The following is a 17,739-nucleotide window of genomic DNA, read 5'->3' as shown; positions in this document are numbered from 1 at the left end:
AGACAGGGATGGTAAAAGTACACAAACTCAATACTCAAGTAAAAAGGATGCGTTAAGTTGAAGTAATATGTATTGTATATGACCTAAGATGTTCAGGTGAGGGGCCCAACTTTTTTTCAGAATCAGGGTTGTAAATAATTAAATACAAGTACTTCAAAGCTGTACTTCATTGAAGTACTTGAGTGAATATCATTAACTTACCGTTAGTCATGCAGACGTGCATGACTAATACAGTGGTAGTTCATTTCTGACTACTTGCTCACAACAATTCCTCACCAAATGTGATTCACTGCGGCTCTCAAAGTTTTAACACCACTTCCCCACATCGTGTGAAAGTGGTGTTAAGAGTCTTTGGGGTTTAGTAGTCAGTGTCGTAACTGTTGCACCTTCATGGCTCCCACGTTTCAACCTAATGAAACTATTCAGGCCGCAGTGGAACGAAAGTGAAAAAGCTGCTTGAATAAGTAGAGAAATGTGGACGACAGAGAATCTTCACCGATATGGGATCAGTGTTTTAGCTTCCGATGAAAATGTTTTCTCTGCCGCTACGTTTGGGTTTCTTTCAGCATTGAGTCTCAAAAACAAAACAAAACAAAACCAAGAAACAAGATGCACCAAAGTTATGAGTTTGAACTTTTGTCCTTCATCTGCTGGCAGCTCTCCAACTTGTTTCAGCAGAGAATGTTTATCTTTCCAAACACAGTTGAGTGACACAGCTTGGTTCATGATCACGTTTTTTTTTTTTTCCATGACGAGAAAAATCCAAGCCTGTATGATGACTAGTCCGCGATATAGAAGGAGAGCTGCAGTCTAAAACCTTAAAGTAAACTCTGACGCTGTGGTATGAAACTTAAATCGATCTCTCAAATTTGACACATACAAAATACAGCTACTCATATCATCATATTATACTTTCAAAATATCTCAAAATATTAAAAATAAACCACAACTATCTTCAAAGCTAGATGAAAGTAACCAAAAATAAAAAATAAATGAATAAAATCAGTTTTGTTTTTTTACTTAAGGGCCACTTAAGCGGATATGACTTGGTCACATTTTACATCCAGGATGACCTGCAATGCTTAACTCTGGAGTGCAAATGAACATAAAATGCTAAACTCCCTTTGCTTATAAAGTCCGTGTGATACAGATGAAAGCTGCAGAAAAAGCTGGTGCTTTAAGTTACTGAAGCATTTGGCCAACGAGAACGTAAGCTCCATGCTTTCTGCAATTTGGGTGAACTAAACCTTTAAACTAAACTGTCTGGCAAATTCTCACATGATCAACCATCTGTAAAACCCCTACAACACAAACCATTTTATAGAATCACAACTCTCTCCGTTTCTAATGGCGCTGATAAACAGAAATTAGAAATGTGAAAGTTGTTCAAATACCTGGCAGACAATGACAGACAACGGACAAACTTTAAAGGGGAAAACAGCACTGAACTGTGTTGGTGTTAAAATAGTTATATGAGTCATAGTTTCAGCGGCTGCATTCGTGCACTTGATACGAGCATTGATTGGAAACTTATATGAGTAAAGGGACTTTTACTACCAGACTACCATGCATTTGTCAGAAAGACACCTACTGCACAACGCTCTCCCGCCTCATAAAGGTATTATGGCAACAGTCAAACATACAGTACAGTAACTACACTGATCCTCTTCTTCCCCTCTCAACAAAAGGTTACACAACCGTCAGTGACTTTTCAATTCCTGCTCACAGTTCCTCTCTCATCTGCTTCTGTCTTCATGTAGAAACTGCATTCAGGAGCTAAAGTTAACACACTGACAGTAGCGTCTGATGCACAGACTAATTATGGAGGAACACAAACACTTTTAAATGAACAACCAAAGATCCTTCAAATCAGCCAGAGCATTTTATTCTTCATGTTTTTTTTTTATTTCATTCATTTCCCCACATATTCCTGTTTTCTGCATTTACATAATTTATATTTTAGTCATGTAAGTAGATTCACCATTTCCAGCTGCAACATCAGTCATCGTGACATAGCAATGATTATTTAATTATAATATTGTGATATGTGCTTTTGTAAAAAAAAGAAGACCCATGGAGCATTTTTTGCTGATAATGCTTTTGTCCTTTTACTTAATATTTGGAGTACAGGAGTTTAACTATACTGCACTATTGTTATTTTACTTCATTCTACTTTTATAAGAGAACAGTAAACTTCCTCTGCCATTCTTCCAGCAGGCACTTGCTTCCTTTCACAGACTGTTATTATACATTTTGTTGGAAACATAACTGCAACCAGATATTTTCTATTAACAAAATAAGGACAAAAAAACAGTTTGTTGTTTTATGACCACACATTATTACATTTTTTGATGGCTGGTTAAGAATAAATCCAGCAAATACAACCTATTAAACCCCAACTTGAATTAGTGAACTTTAACAGCCTTGTTGGACGGATTTGTTAATGTTGAAAGAGCCAGAATAGCTGATTCCAGTCTTAGTGTTAACAAGCTTCTGACTGAAGCTTCAGATCTGTATATACATGAGGGTGGTGTCAGTCTCATCATCATCATGTCAAATGTTTCCTTTGTCCCTTAATTATGGTATGTAGTGTATATACTTTTAAAGAAAAACAAATCCTGTTTCGAGCTAATTCTACTATGCAACACTATGTACCTACATAGTCACAGCTCTTCTAAAAATGTGAACAGAGAAAAAAAGGGTAAAAACGTTAGTGTTGTCCACCTTCATCATGAGAAGCTGACGGCTCACTTTCCTTTTTTTCTCAAATGTTTAAATGTATGCGATATATTTCTCAAGGGTAGTAATTCTTTGAGGCCTTTTTCTGATGTGTAAAGCTGACGTTTGCTTTCCTTCTCCTGCAGGTTTCCACCAGCCTTTTCAACTTGTTTGTGATCCTGGGATTCCGACAGCGTTCTCCCTCTGGAAGCTCCCCGTTCCGGCTCAGCTCTTCCCCGTTTATCATCCTGGTACTTTGATGGAGAGTAACTTGCAGCCGCGACGGCACCACTGTCCCTTTCTGTGTTCTTTCGACTGGCTGGTGGCAGAGAGCTGCTCCTCCTCCTGGAGTTTCCACTGAACGTCCGTCCTGTATGCCTTGACAGGTCAACCCACTTGCCCAACAGCTTCTGCTTTAACTCGTAACTCTCAATCGAAGGCCCTATGAGGTGAAGTCTGTCATTTATTTCACACACAACCACTGAATTGTAAATGTTTCTGTCTTTCTGAATTTTGCGTAACAAATCCCTGCCCTTGTGATCCATGTCCCTGCAAGGAACCTCCTGTGTTCGCAATAATGTGGTGAGATTATTTAGGAATCTCTGTAGTTTATCAGCAGCTGTCCTGGCATTCTTTCCCTGTAAAGTGATGCTGGAGCTTTCACCAACTTCCCTTACTACCATTTCAACGCCATGCTTCTCCAAGATGTTATCAATATCTTGATGCCTGAGGCACTTTGCATATTTAAAAACGTCTCCTTCAACAGCCAAACACTCGCTTTCAGTCCTGACTGATTCATATTGGTCTGGTCTTGGGGGAAAAGAGGTTCTGTACTGTGGAGAGGCTGGACGATTGTGCAAAGTGTCTGACGACTGAGAAGAAAAGGTGCTGGGCGAGGACGGAGAAGCGTGTGGGGCTTTGTTTCTGGATCCTGACCTGCTTGTTCTTCCATCTGATACTGAGCTGCTGCTGTTATAGTTTTTGGGAACGGCTCCAGAAGAAAAAGGATGACGAGAGGACGAGTACACAGTGGTTGTGGTTTGTTCATCAAGGAGCTGTTCCAACTGGGCCTTCGCAGGTTTGAGCTTCGAAAACGAACCTCTGACACTCAGCTTGTTTCTGCTCAGATCCCTAATCTCAAAGCCATACGAGCTGAGGATTTTTCGCACTTCTGTCTCATCTTGAAAGGTATTTAGAATTAGCGTTGCCTCCACTGGGAAATCCATCTAAGGAAAGCAGGAAGATGGAGAGCCGGACATTTAAAGAGTCTGCAACAAACAATAAATAAAAAAAAAAAAAAACAAGATGATGTTTTTGTTCTTCCTTTTTGATTCAGTGATCATTAGAAATTGATCATGTAAGCCAGAACTGTAACTTTCAAGTAGTCATGAATGTTCTGATCTTTATACAACTTTATTTTATTAAAGACAATACAAATAAACCATTTTCTGAGTTTGCTTTTATTACTGGTTGTCTTCTGTTTTTGTAAACAGTTTACATGCTGCTCTATTCCACGTTAGCTTATGTTAAGCTAAAAAAAACGGTTTCAGAAATTGCACATGGAGTTTTTGTCTGGCGATAACAATTAGTTGTGTTAGTTATCAAATCTCATGTGATTATTATTAGCATGCATGGTCATAGTATCTATAATAATATCTATCTTTTTATTGTTATTTTAGGTTTTTGTCGGCTTGCCAATAGTTATTTTTGCTGAAAGCACAACACTCAAGAGCTGTAACTTAGATTTTAGTGGAATTCTTGTTGCATTTTAAACAGCGTGTCAGTAGAGGGCGACAGAGGGTCACAGACTACTTAAGACTCTTTCAAATTACTTAATAAAAATTAAGATAGAAACATTACAGAAAACACACCATAATCCTATAATACATTTGATGACTCCTAACTCAGATTTAATGTCTCTACCACCATGTAACGTCGTGTTTTATGAGGATGCAGAGCTCCATCACTCACCTGAGGCTCCTCACACAAAATGAAAGACCGATCTTGTAAAAGACAGCAGCTTTCGTGACCTCTGTGCCTGTGAAGAAATAAATGTGCAGTTTATCAACTTTCGTGTCCGCTGGAAAAACACCTGCCAACTAACAATCTGCGGCCCGTGATCCCGTTTTTATGATTCCCCCATTTGTGCTGACTTATCCCGCGGAGCAGCGTAAACGGGATCTCTATGAAACTTAGGGCAGCAAGACGTTTCGTGGAAAGCGAAAGTTAAGGAACAGCGTGGCTCCTGTGCACATTCGTAGATTAATTGCCTTTGCTCGTGATAACATATAATCCACCAATAAGATAAAAGCTCTCCACAGAACAACACAACTATTCTCCGAGGGAATATGTCACCCAACTTTCAGAAAATACATTTCTGAGTTAATTCGCTAATAGTTTATTGCATGCGAACATCAACAAAATGTATGAAGTGTGGGTCAGAGAGGTCGGTTACTTACTGTTTGGTTGCCCTGTTTATTTCATGACTGAACCTCCAGGCAGCGTCGATCAAACCGAAACTAAAACGTCACGTCCGTTTAGATTTTCAATTGACTTAAAAAATAAATTACATAAAAAAAAATAAAAAAAAGCTACATAATCTGTAAGGAAATGTCCATGTCGTGTTACCTTTTTATTTCGTATAAGCCTACCATGCAGAAAATAACTCACTATGACGTCCTACATGGTTCATATCTCGATTTAAACATGCGTGAATATTTCAGCTCCATCGCTTGAGAAATTAAATGATACACCTGTAATATTTCCTGCATTCAATAGAAAGTTACAGGTGTTCAGTTTGGATTGACACTGACAGGTGGGTACTATGTACTTTATTGTAAAGTATCATTTTGAAGCGTGTTCATTTTCATACCTCATGTTTGTAGGTGGAGACAAAGTTTTTTGTAAACTGCACTATTAAATTAATACCTGTGATAGTTTCTCAAAGTTAACATTTTTATAAAATAAATTTTATAGGTACATTATATAATTTACCAATGAAGGAGGCTCTGGTTGGGCAAGTAGGTGCAAAGCTCAGATTCCATCATTTTAAATAGGACAATCATATTTGATGTACATTCAGTTACTACACATTCCTCCATTTAGAAATATTTAATTTATCAATGCTTCCCATAGTGGAACTGTGAAGGTTGGACAAAAGAGGGGACTCCGAACACCAGTTTGAGTTAAATTTCTTTGGATATTATTTATACAATTAAAAGAAGAAACCAACACAAAAAGGCACATCAACAACACAACCAAACAGGGTGGAAGCCTGGGGGGGAGAGAATGACTGGTTGACAGCCCCCAGCTTTTATACTCTGCTAGACCAGGTCAACTGAATCCAACTGATGACCAGCTCCGTTCACCAGGCCCCTGCAGAGAGTTGTATGAATACATACATCAATAACAATGTTAATCAAGGTACAACTTAGTTAATTACTTTATTCCTGAATAAAACAGGATCCTGACAGTCAATCTTCACATTTGCTAGTTAAAAAAAAAGCAAAGATCCACTAACCAGCAGCTAGCTACCTCAAAGTGCTGAACTTTCTACCTTGCGCAGCAATTCAGTAAATAAGGCTGGTGGCTGAAATTAAAGCAACACAAATAACACTGTGTGTAGCTCAAAGCCTAGAAGGGCAACTGTTGGAGGTTTACCTATAACCCTGCCATGAAGAGTCACAGCAGGGCCTCAAACAAGCTCACATCTATCTAGCAGACGCTACAGGAAAGAACAGGGCCACTGCAGGCTCAGCCTTGCTGGAAAGGTCTGCCAACGGGGACATATGGTCATTAACTCCAGTCTTTTGAACACAAACCTGAATTTTCAGCATCTTGTCGCACATCCTGGATGTTTGGCCGCCGCGGAGCCGGGCTTCATCTTTGGGTTCTGTAAAATAATTTCATTTTGCTAAGTAACGGTGACTTTACAGTACATTTTATGTAGGTGAATACGTCCAAGTCACTAGCCCACCTGCACAGCAGACAGGGACACTGTAAAAAAAAAAAATAAGATTCTTCTAATAACCTTCCCAAAGTCCAAACATTAAGTGACTAAAGATGAACTAAAACACATTCACCAAAAGACTTTTTTTAATGTCAAGTCAGCCATTTTCACTAAATCAGCTGCCAAAACTAACACTTACAAATATTTGAAACACTTTACAGTATGTCTGAGGTTTACCTATAACCCTGCTGTGAAGAGTCACAGCAGGGCCTCAAACAACCTCACATCTCTGTAGCAGACGCTACAGGAAAGGACAGAGCCACCGCAGGCTTGGCCTCGCTGGAAAGGTCTGCATAGTTCGTCGTTTGACATCCTGATGTATGCGGCATCATCCAGCATTAATAAAACATCGGCTCAGTGTACAATTGAAAGCACCTTTAAAAAGACAAACCTGAAATTCCTGCACTGTGTCCAACTCCTACATTAGCATCAGAGGTCAGTCAGGGGGTCTGAGTAGAGATCGGCACAGCTTCATCTCTGCTCTGAAGAAAAAAAAAAAAAGCATTCTGTTTAGCAGCAGTAATTTGGCACAATAAAGGGATAAGAATTCAGAAATCTGTGGAGGACTTAGCACTTTATTGCAAACGTTAGTGGTAAATATGATAAACAATGTATCTGCATTGATAGATTTCCCCAGGAAAGCTTCTATAATACAGCAAAACTAGCATGACACCAATTTTACACCTTAAATAAACACTTTACAGTATGTCTGAGGTTTAACTTTAACCCTGCAGTGAAGAGTCACAGCAGGGCCTCAAACTGACTCACATCGCTCTAGCAGACGCTACAGGAAAGAACAGGGCCACTGCAGGCTCGGCCTTGCTGGTCAGGTCTGCATATTTAACAGCAAAAATACAGAAAAGTTTCCACGGCACTCATTGTCACGCTGATTTCTGTAATTAACCAAGGCTGGGTACACGAGTGCTCCAGGGTCCCCCAGACTCCTATGGTCCCAAAGGCCCCACATTCAGTGGGGTCTTTGGAAATGAATTAATAGTGTCTGTCAAAAATGTGTGCCACAGATATTGACTATCAACTGATGCATCTTGTCTTTCCTATATCAAGACTGACTTGTTTTAAAACCTTTGGTGTTTTCAGTTTTTCAAATCGTGGTTCGTTTTAAACTTAGATTATTTATACTGCTTCATTTTTCCATATCAAGTAATAAATACAAATCCTTGCACGATGGGTTTCGCCGATCACAAGTTGTATGGCTGCCCTTGGAAATTAGGTTTAGGTTTTATTAGGTTTGTGGGATTCTATTTGGTTAATTACAAAACAAAAGTTGTTGAAATACCGTAAAATAAATTTGCAAGTGCCAATAAACCGCCTGATTAATGATTTCAGCCTTAAATATGGGGAGGATGAGATCACGTGTTTGATCCAGAGACCCTCAGAATGGTGTACATGCAGTTTAACATTCACACTCCTGTGTACTTTATAAGTTACGTTAATATAAATTTCATACCTCTCCATCTTGGTGCTGGAGATTAAACAAGCGCCTTTAGCCTGTAAACAATGAAAACAATGAACAGCTGCAAAAAGCGAATTAAAAAATGTGCGGCTCAGCTATCTGACGTATAGCACTCACACATGGCCGATTTTAACCCTTCAAAACAATATTTGCTCAACAAAAGCGACGTTTTTCACAAACTCGTGCATCAAAACAGATTTTACAATGTAAGAAACTTTGTACATTAAACAACTAAAGGCGGATGGAAAGGGATTAATGTTACTACCTCTCGCTTCACCGGCAGAATCTGGAACTGAACTAGTTGCCGGATGTGACGTAGGTTTAAGGACACCGGTATGTACGGGTTCGCCCAGCAGGGGGCAGGAAGTGATCAAAGATGTGTAGCAGAGAGCGCACAAATAATGGACAAGAAATACAAAAGACAAATTATTTCAAGTAAATAAAACCTAATACAGTAGAAAACACGCAACAACTGTAGCAGTTTTTTAAAAACAAAGTTAAGAGGAGGAGATGACAGGCTAAAAAAATATAATTGCCATAATATAAAAACAAAATATAAAGAAAACCCATCCATCCATTATCTGTCACCACTTATCCTATTTGGTGGGGGTGGGGTTCTGCAGCCTCTCCATGGACAGGTCGCCAGTCTATCGCAGGGTCATATAGACAAAATATATAGTTATATGTATATATATTGTTATATGTATATACTATATTGCCGGTCCAAGCCCGGTAGAAATTGGGGAGGGTCGCGTCAGGAAGAGCATCCGGCGTAAAAACTGTGTCAAATCAACATGCGGACAATGATCCGTCGTGGCGACGCTGAACTCACGGGATAAGCTGAAAGGACAAAAAAATAATTTTTTTTAAAAAGATATGGGTATCCTACCACTTTCAAATAAGGTCCAGCTTAAGTGTTTAAAGTACAAAAGACGATTAAGCAATGATTTGTTAAGGCTGTATAGATCAGTCACAATCCAGCACTAATGAACATACGTTTAGGCTGCAAGGTTGTGGAAAATCCTCTTCTAGCAAGACACTGCTTGTCTTTTTAGCATTTTAAATAATTATGTTGTCTGAAAGGGCTGAAGAACATCTGGGCCAAATGGGTCTTAATGCAGACATTTATTAAATTAAATGCAGACATAGACAAATGTACTACAATATGTGTAATAATAAACTACAATTGACAATTGACAAAGAATAAAACTAAATTAAAACTAAAATATATTCCAAAGTTTTTGAAAACGATTTCCCCATGCTGGGATGAAAATGTCACAACCTTTCATATAAGATAAAATTTGCTGATACAAGTTAAATTTGAACAGAGATAGGTGTATTTAGTGTAAGGGTTTGGCAACATTTTCCCAGAGGATTTCAGAATGAAAGCACCCACACGTATATCAGGTGATTTGTAACATGCTTTTCAGCTCTGACAGACCATTTGTATGTGGGAGGGCTTTTTGTGACCAAACAAACAGCCATAACTTGTGGGTGTTGGCAACTGTGATGGGTCGATGAGGAGGACGCCTGTGTTCGATGACTCAGACTACATTGCTTGACAACAATGCAGGCCATAGAGGAGCAGATTTCTCCTTGGTTGGCTGTTGTTGTTTGCACCATCAGGCGACACGCAAAATGAATTTCAGCTTTGTTTGCCTGCAGCGATGACGAGTGTTTGCCCATATGAAATAGTTGGCATACAGATGAAACCCAAAACTGACAATATGAATCGGTGTTTGGATAAAAAACACAAGTCCCCCCCTTTCTACATCACTTTAAGTCTCAGAGGAAGTTTGTGTATTTTATAAAAACAGAGCAAGACATCAGCATCACTCCTTTGTTGAAGTTCTAAATAAGACAAAGCAGTATAATCTTTCACCCACCTTGGCCACAGTCTCCACCAAACAATTCACTGAAGACCTATCATAATTTCATCTCTCTGAATAATCCTATTTCTGTCATGCTGCAGGATTATTCTGAGTCTGTCTGCATGAACATGTCTGCACAATACCAACAATAGCATACAGTTCAGATCTGGGAAAAGCCAAGAGAGATGAACCAAGAGAGTTATCAACAGACCGCAGTTCCTTTTAATGCACTGAAGCAGTTTTTTGTTTTGGTTTTACAGTCCACAGCTTTACTGATTTGGTTCATAGCATTACTTTGACTGCAGCAGGTGACTATTTTCAGAAAAAAAGCAAAAAAAACACAACTGCCCACTACCTGACAACCACCAATTGTAGAAAGACCGGTGAACACAATATTTAGCAACTAAAAAAAGAGATAAATCCGCAAAAGTAGTTCGAGAAATAAATAAGAGTGAATACTGGACTTAAATCAGTCTCAACTAATGTACTGTAATGTGTGCCGGTGCTAACATGCATAAAATGTTATATCTTTATATGGATTTGTCATATTGTTATAATATTACTTCCTAAAACGGCTGCTGTCAAATAGGCAAAAAAAGATGAAATATTCTTTACATATCCAATGTCATCATGTGTGTTAATTAAGTAAAGCAGAGAACTGGGCACAGGCCCCAGAGCCAGACAAAATTTTTAAATCTGTTGTTTGAAAGTCACAGATCTCAGTGAAGAAACACAAAATCAACCACAAAGAAATGCAAAACAACCAAAAACAAAACCTTGTGGATCTTAATTAAGCTGAATGGTTAGAGAGGTTAGACTGCTGAATCACACCTGCCTATTCATAAAAACCACTACATCACCAACTGTAATCCAGCTATCGGCCTTCTGCCACAAACAGTTCAGTGAACGCGGCTCAGATTGTCGTCACTGCTCTCTGATTGTTTAAAGGTGACACTGAGGATCACTGCCAGCCAAGAGCCTTTTCTCAGAATCACTTTCAGGTCGTGGGGTATACTTGGTTTCCAGCTGTTGGGTGTGCTTAGATTAGACCTTGGCTGGCTCCTGCACATTATGTATTGTATAACAGAGAGGCTGTATGCTTTCTTTCTGTTCTTATGAGACTTATGTAAGCAGCATAAGAGCACACTGGGCCAGCATTTGAGTGATGCCTTTGTGTGAATTTATGGCCCTGAGCGTCAGCTGACCACCATCGACGAGCTCCAGGAGATGCTGCCTTGTCTGAGTGGTAGTTAGTCACTAACAGAGCATATGGATTAATCATACAAATTCTAATAACATCTTCCTGCAACCCAAGTTGCTTCTTTTGTCCGAACTTCAATCCGAAAAACCCAAAACTAACCAATTTACGATGACGTAAAACTTAACGCGTTGAAATTTGTTGTGCATAAAATGTATTTAAACATATATTTCTGTGGATCTGATAAAGGGGAAAAATAACTATTTATAAAAATAAATAAACAAATAAATTGAATAAATCCAACTAATCTGTTGGCTCTGTCTCTGTTCTGACTTTACTGACTTTTATTTTAACTGGCAGGACCCCTTCTGTTGACGTCGCTGCGTCATTTTGACGTGAACCGACATTTTGGTCTGACCGAGAAGCTACGGCATTGACAGAAACCCAAGGTGCAGCTGAGGCTCCAGCTGGTTCCCCTGTAGCTGTTTGAGGTAAAAAAAAGAATTGCAGTTTGAGGAAAACTGCACAAAATCCTTTTCACCTGACCCTCGCTTGCTGAAATTAGGTGAAATTGTATTTATTTGTGATCGAGAGTAAGGCAATTCTGAGCCATATTCGCATTATGATGCTTAATTCATACATGTTCTAAACGTTATTAACACATTTTGTTATCAGTCAAGAGGTAAATTGTCAGATTTCACTGCATTAAGTTTTTTTTTTGACTATTTCATCAATTTTCCCTTTTGGAAAATGTGTGTTGTTAAATGTGTGAAATGTGATCGAAAGCTCCAGAGCTTCGATTGTCGTAACATTGTTTACTTCACTGCTGTTTGCAAAGTGTAAGAACTCTAAACATCAGCTCTGATTCAACAGACCCAAGTTTTGGAAACTTGTGTTTCACCAAATTTCTTATGTGATGAAATTACACAGCTCGAACAAATTGTTCCAGTCTGCCCCCTGTGTGATGTCACAATGGGAACAATAACAAAATAACAATGATAGTAATGAAGAGCCTCCTTCAAATTCAGTTTAATTTTAATGCTATGTGGTTATTTTTGAAATTTATTGAATGATGAAGCACAAAAACAAGAGTGAATATTAAACTTCTGATCAGCAGGTGGCCAAAAACGCCACTCGTAAATATTAAACACGTTTAAACTAATCGTTGCGAGAACGACTGGCAGTGACTGGAAATCTTTCGACAGCACACACCTAACGTCACCAGACTGTTTTTTTCCATTCCTGACTTTGCACAACAACCAAGCAAAACAAATGATAATCAACACAAAAGTAGTACAGATGGAGGCCAGGACACTTTCAGCAAAATGCAGCCAGTGCATTTGCGTGCACAGCTGTAATTCAGAAGATGGATCGTACACTAAGAAGTTTTTCCAGCACATGACTTTCCCAGTCTGCGAAACTGAGTCAGCCTCTTAACGCCGCACAGCCGCCGATGCAGGATGTTCTGTCTCTGTGACTCTGAGTCAGCTTCTCAGTCCCCCCCCCCACCCCATCTCCCTGGCCTTCCTCCTCATCCTTCTTTGTGCTACAAAATTTGCACCGGTCAGCCCGTCCATGCCCTCTTCCTCCACCTAACCAGCTTTTTCTATCTTTTTCTTTCAATGGCACCACGTACAGCTTAATTCACATTTATTTAAGGAAGGCAGATCCTTCTCTAATAGCTTTATCTCATGACAGAGTGTCCCAAGTTCATGACTCTGCAGAAACTCAAGCCAAACTCACCGCCCAGCGTTTTAGGTCTGGGACACTTAGATAGTAAGTGAACAACATGTAGCCAGTGTGTAAATCACTGATATCTTTGACTAACATGTCCTACAATGGCAAATCTTCATTTCCTGAGCAGTATTAGTCAGCAAAGCCCCTCAAACTGGTTTCTGCACACGGCTTGAATTACACAATGTTCTGCGCAGGAAATATTATTACCCTGTTTGGACACAGTACAAGTGGGTCAAAATGTCTTTAGCTAACAAACTATGAACACGTAAGGTACAGTATTTCACAATACCACAAGTAATAAGTGCTGTAGTTTTGTGATCAGCAGCACAAATGACATTGCAGCCCTCTCTAGAATATTTCACAATAGCTCAAGAGATTTCTTCCCCCTGGGAGGTGATGAATGCCGTTTTCTTTTTAAATATAGTCCTTAAACATTGCATGGATGAATCTGTAGAGAAAATAATGGAGTGATATTTTGTCGCGTCACATGCAGAGAACATGGGCGTGATGCTGACTGAGGAGTGAGTGATGTGTCAGGGCAAGTGGAAATATCCTCCAGTCACAGCGAGGCTTTAATCATCATGCAGTTGACACACTTAATCTGATCCATATTGTGGGCTCACACACACACAGGCTCGGGTGATGGTAAAACATGCACACACACTTGAAATCACACTGAATCTTGTCAGTAAACTTTACTCGGGGATGTTTAGCTTTTTACTATGCCCGTGGGTCTGTTGAATGCATTGCCCTAATGTTTTCTACAGACATTTATGGTTTGCAGAAAATCTGTCCGGATGCTTTTAGTGGCATATTCACTTTTCCTCTCATACCACAACTGCATCTGATGCTTAAACACTATGTCATCACATCAGTCTCTTAGGTCGTTTTAAAACCTGTAGCTTGTTTACTCTGATTCGAATCAGTGGACTCGTTTGTAAACTTGGTCCCTTTTCCCCTTGGTTCAGTTTGCTTTCACACAAAAAAAAATCCAGCCAAACCAGAGGCGTTACAGAGCCGCTGCAGATTTCACTGTCCAACGAGTTTCCTTTCGTTTTTACCTTCGGACTTAACTCAGAAAAATGCAAGTTTACCGCACTGTTTCCCCACAGTCCCACTGGCCGCTTCCTTTCTGTGTTGTAACCCTGTTTGATATTTTCAACTTTGGGTACAGAGAGTATGAGACCGCTGCTGATGAATGAGGATGTTGAGTCAGTTGTATTTCTGGTTGGACACTGTTGAGAAGCACAGGAGTGGGTCTAAAGTCTTAATTGATTGCTGCAGTGGTTATTACTTAGACAAATGAGACAAGCAGTAATTGTGAAGTAGATGTGAGGAGGCAGATAGAGGTGGGGGGGCTGAGCACGAGCAGCTTGACAACAGGCCAGGTTAAAACGGAAGACTTCCAGGACAGAACATGCTGATCGGCTGCTGCCCCTCGTAATTGGTCGACTGTTTCTCGGCCACCTGTGGGTGTTGTTCAAAAGACACGGTGTCCCTGGGTCTCCTGCCAGGAGTCAAGCTATTCACGTTTTAATGGTGCCCGTGTTCGGAAACACATTTCTGATCCACACAGGGGCTTCAACCAGTAAAATCAATTAGCAGAGACTAATGGCAGCACAGATATTTTTTTCTCTGATAGACTTAATCCTTTTATGCACGTTTCAGGGAAAGCTGCTTGGAGGGAGGGTGGATGTTTTCACCAACAGTACTCCACATGTCTGAATGCATCAATGACTTTATCAAATTATCTTGATTAGTTTTCCCACCCTGCCTGAAAATGTCCTGAGTGCATACTGAGCTTGGTTACACAAGATTCTTAAAGCGAAGCTCTTGAAAATACTGCAGGCTTTGAATGGCAAGAAAAACCTACTTTATCTGCTTGTCTACATCAGAATATGCTAAAGCAAAAAGGTTGAAATTGAAATGGGTGAAACCTTAGTCTTAAACAAGTCTTAAACAAATAGTTGTGTATTTTGCAGTGGCTACCATTGTTTGCAGCTAGTTTCATTTGTGGAACACTTGATCTAATTAAACATGGCTCTAATTTAGCAGATCAGTATTAGGGAAAATTGGATAATCCATTTGATGATATGACAGTTTGCTCAATACAATACAAAACACAAAATGTCTAAAGGATTTAATGTTGTGCACAAGCTCTGCTTTGCTCTGTTCCACCAGTCAGACCTCTTAAACTTTTCATCTCTCTTAGTAAGACTCATCTCTCTCAATGCACCATAGGTATCCTGTGGGGACCCCCAAATCTAAGACAATGAATCACTTATGAAAAAGTCTAGATGCAGAAACTCCAACAATTCCTCATCAAATTATCCCATACTCTTTAAACCATTGATAACACGATTATTAATAAAATAATAATAACTTAATGATGCACGGTCTTCACTTACATAATGTACTGAAATAGGTTCTGCTTAGTTTTGTGGTAACATGGAAAAACTGTATCTGAGAAAAACATAAAAAACACTGGAGGCAGGCTGGTTAAGACTAGAGAACAAAGTTGGTTCATTTCAGGCAGGAAAACGTATGTGTCTGCGTACTGTACAGCTGTTTGTATTAATTTTATCACTCTATTGGAGATGCAGCGAGTCTTAAAAAATAAAAGACATACAACATATTCCCAAAGACCTGGTTTCTCAAAGTTAAATGGTGTTCACACAAAATTATTTCTGAAAGGAAAGGTTCCCAAAGATGCTTAACACCTGATCTATAATAATGCGTTTGGATTCAGTATCCAGTAGGTAGACAAACTTTAGGAGATGAAGCAAATCTCATACTTATGCCTCTAAAAACCCACATTTCTTACAACATAAGGCAACACAGTCATTGTATTTGGTTATGATTTTTTTAATGTGGAAATGTTAGAAATGACACGGCAGCTTGAATCTGCATCCGTCACAATTTCAACTACCTTCAAAGTTGTTTTGCTTTGTCAAAGATGAAGTAAACACTGCTGTGAAGAAGCTCTAAAAGCGAATGCAAAGCATTAGGAGCCGTTTTTAGATCTACAACTTGAAATCCTTTTACTGCAGTTTGTGTTGTTTTGTCACTTGTTAGTTAACTAATGAGTAACTTCAGTTCTCTTGTAAAAGCAAACGCCACTTCATTCATGTCAACCTGTTCGCTGAAGTGCAGGTTATTCTTGACTCCAAAACAAAAGGTCAAAAACAGCGAGACCACAACAGGTGAACAGCTTGTCACCGTGGTACTGTATTGTCAGGAGCTGACATTTAGTGGTCTCCCTCCCACAGAAAATTGTGTTCATGCGCAGCTCAACACCTACACACAGAAGCCACATATTTAATCAACAGTGGGATATCTAACGCCATTATGAGGCGCTTGTAAGGAAATAAACCATCCAAACTTCACATTCTGAATTATTTGACTTACAAACGTCAGAAACTATTGAAAGTAAATTTGAGCTCTGATTGCACTAGCTCAAAAGAGCTGCCAGTAATAAAACAAGTACATTTAATAAACCGTTTTACTGCAATGTTCAGTGTGCAAGTTATATTCGAAGCTGTTCTGTAGGGACACGGGTGGAATTTTCCACCACCGAGAAATCAGCTGACTGCTGTCGTCTGACGCAACCGTGGCAGTGCTGTGCTCAGAGAGGCTGATCCTCTGGCGAGTTTCCACATTAAAGGGGCTCGTGTGATGAGAGGACTCATTGTGAAAAGAGGAACAGGGCTGCAGAGAGTTGTCTATAAGTCCACTATCTGTAGCCCAAATCCCACAAGATCCTCTGCTTGCCCACCATGAACTGTATCCCCTTTCATCACTCCACAAACTCCCCTCCTCTGCACCGTGATCAGATTTGTCTGGACAGTGGAAACAACGTGCAAAAGTCATTATAGAGGCTTTGGTGTTTTTCATCTTTTGGCTCAGAGCTTTCATTCACCTACATTGTCTCTCTTTCATTTTGTTTCTTTCAGTAGGATCTGACCGAACACTCACCCTGAGGTTGTTTGCATTCACTACTGCTTTTGATCTGGAAATTCAAGTTTATTCTGCTGTTAACTCATTGCAGTTTGCTCCAGATCATCATCCCAGGATCAGCTAATTGTTTAGTAGGAATGCAAAACTCCACACACTACTTTCTTTGCAAACTTCTCAACCTAGTTTTTTGCTTAATACCAGTTTTTGCCTTTATTTATTTATTTTTGTTATTATCCTGTGAGTTCAAGATCGCCATTAATTCACACTAAAAGTTTTATTTAAAATGCTGGTTAACCTATTGTTAATCTCAGTCACTCTCATGCAAATTGAAAACAGCTCTTGGCTGCATTGCCATGTTTCTGTCTTTATATTCCAGTGGTCTCAGCTGCACTTTGCTGCACAATCACAGTGACTCACAAAACCAGTAGAATGGCTAAAGACTCTTAGGCTCAATCCAAATTACCACTTGCCTTAACCCTCTATTTTCCATGTTTACATGTAGATGTGAGAAGTCTTGATTTACTTACAGTAAAGGCAACGTAGACCTTTAAACTGACAGGAATTAATTACTGTATTAATTGACAAATACATTTCACGTTATCCACACATTACATTATATTAGTTTTCGCACTCACAATCACACACACCGATGGGGGAGCTGATTTGTTGCTGGCCAATGCTCACCGGGAGCAACTAAGTTGGGGTTCAGTGTCAGGCTCAAGGACACTTTGACGTGTGACCAGAGGAGCTGGGGATCGAACCAACAACTGCAAGG

The 17,739-nt window shown here is 39.5% G+C and overlaps 1 protein-coding gene and 3 non-coding genes across 6 annotated transcripts; all 4 read right to left on the bottom strand.

Moving 5' to 3' along the window:
* Nucleotides 1-1,915: 1,915 nt before the first annotated feature.
* Nucleotides 1,916-8,570, bottom strand: si:dkey-154b15.1 (uncharacterized). 3 transcript variants are annotated; one of them, XM_067495440.1, is made up of 7 exons: nucleotides 8,467-8,570; nucleotides 8,196-8,236; nucleotides 7,119-7,209; nucleotides 6,540-6,610; nucleotides 5,178-6,093; nucleotides 4,690-4,756; nucleotides 1,916-3,944 (listed from the first exon to the last, which is right to left on the bottom strand). In XM_067495440.1, the coding sequence occupies exon 7, from the start codon at nucleotides 3,942-3,944 to the stop codon at nucleotides 2,748-2,750; it is 1,197 nt and encodes a 398-aa protein (XP_067351541.1). In that variant the 5' UTR covers nucleotides 4,690-4,756; nucleotides 5,178-6,093; nucleotides 6,540-6,610; nucleotides 7,119-7,209; nucleotides 8,196-8,236; nucleotides 8,467-8,570; the 3' UTR covers nucleotides 1,916-2,747. The 3 variants fall into 3 exon arrangements, with proteins under 3 accessions (XP_067351541.1, XP_067351531.1, XP_067351549.1); XM_067495430.1 differs by lacking the exons at nucleotides 6,540-6,610; nucleotides 7,119-7,209; nucleotides 8,196-8,236; nucleotides 8,467-8,570 and having other exon boundaries at nucleotides 1,916-3,986; nucleotides 5,178-5,287; XM_067495448.1 differs by lacking the exons at nucleotides 5,178-6,093; nucleotides 6,540-6,610; nucleotides 7,119-7,209; nucleotides 8,196-8,236; nucleotides 8,467-8,570 and having other exon boundaries at nucleotides 1,916-3,986; nucleotides 4,690-5,156.
* On the bottom strand, nucleotides 6,362-6,496 carry LOC137103570 (small nucleolar RNA SNORA9). Its single transcript, XR_010911541.1, has one exon. It is a non-coding gene; the product is annotated as a small nucleolar RNA SNORA9 (small nucleolar RNA).
* Nucleotides 6,888-7,022, bottom strand: LOC137103564 (small nucleolar RNA SNORA9). The gene has a single exon (XR_010911539.1). It is a non-coding gene; the product is annotated as a small nucleolar RNA SNORA9 (small nucleolar RNA).
* On the bottom strand, nucleotides 7,431-7,565 carry LOC137103567 (small nucleolar RNA SNORA9). The gene has a single exon (XR_010911540.1). It is a non-coding gene; the product is annotated as a small nucleolar RNA SNORA9 (small nucleolar RNA).
* Nucleotides 8,571-17,739: the final 9,169 nt, after the last annotated feature.

Source organism: Channa argus, chromosome 1, assembly GCF_033026475.1.
Source record: "Channa argus isolate prfri chromosome 1, Channa argus male v1.0, whole genome shotgun sequence".
Classification (NCBI taxonomy): Eukaryota; Metazoa; Chordata; class Actinopteri; order Anabantiformes; family Channidae; genus Channa; species Channa argus.
This window is presented reverse-complemented; position numbering and strand designations above follow the sequence as displayed.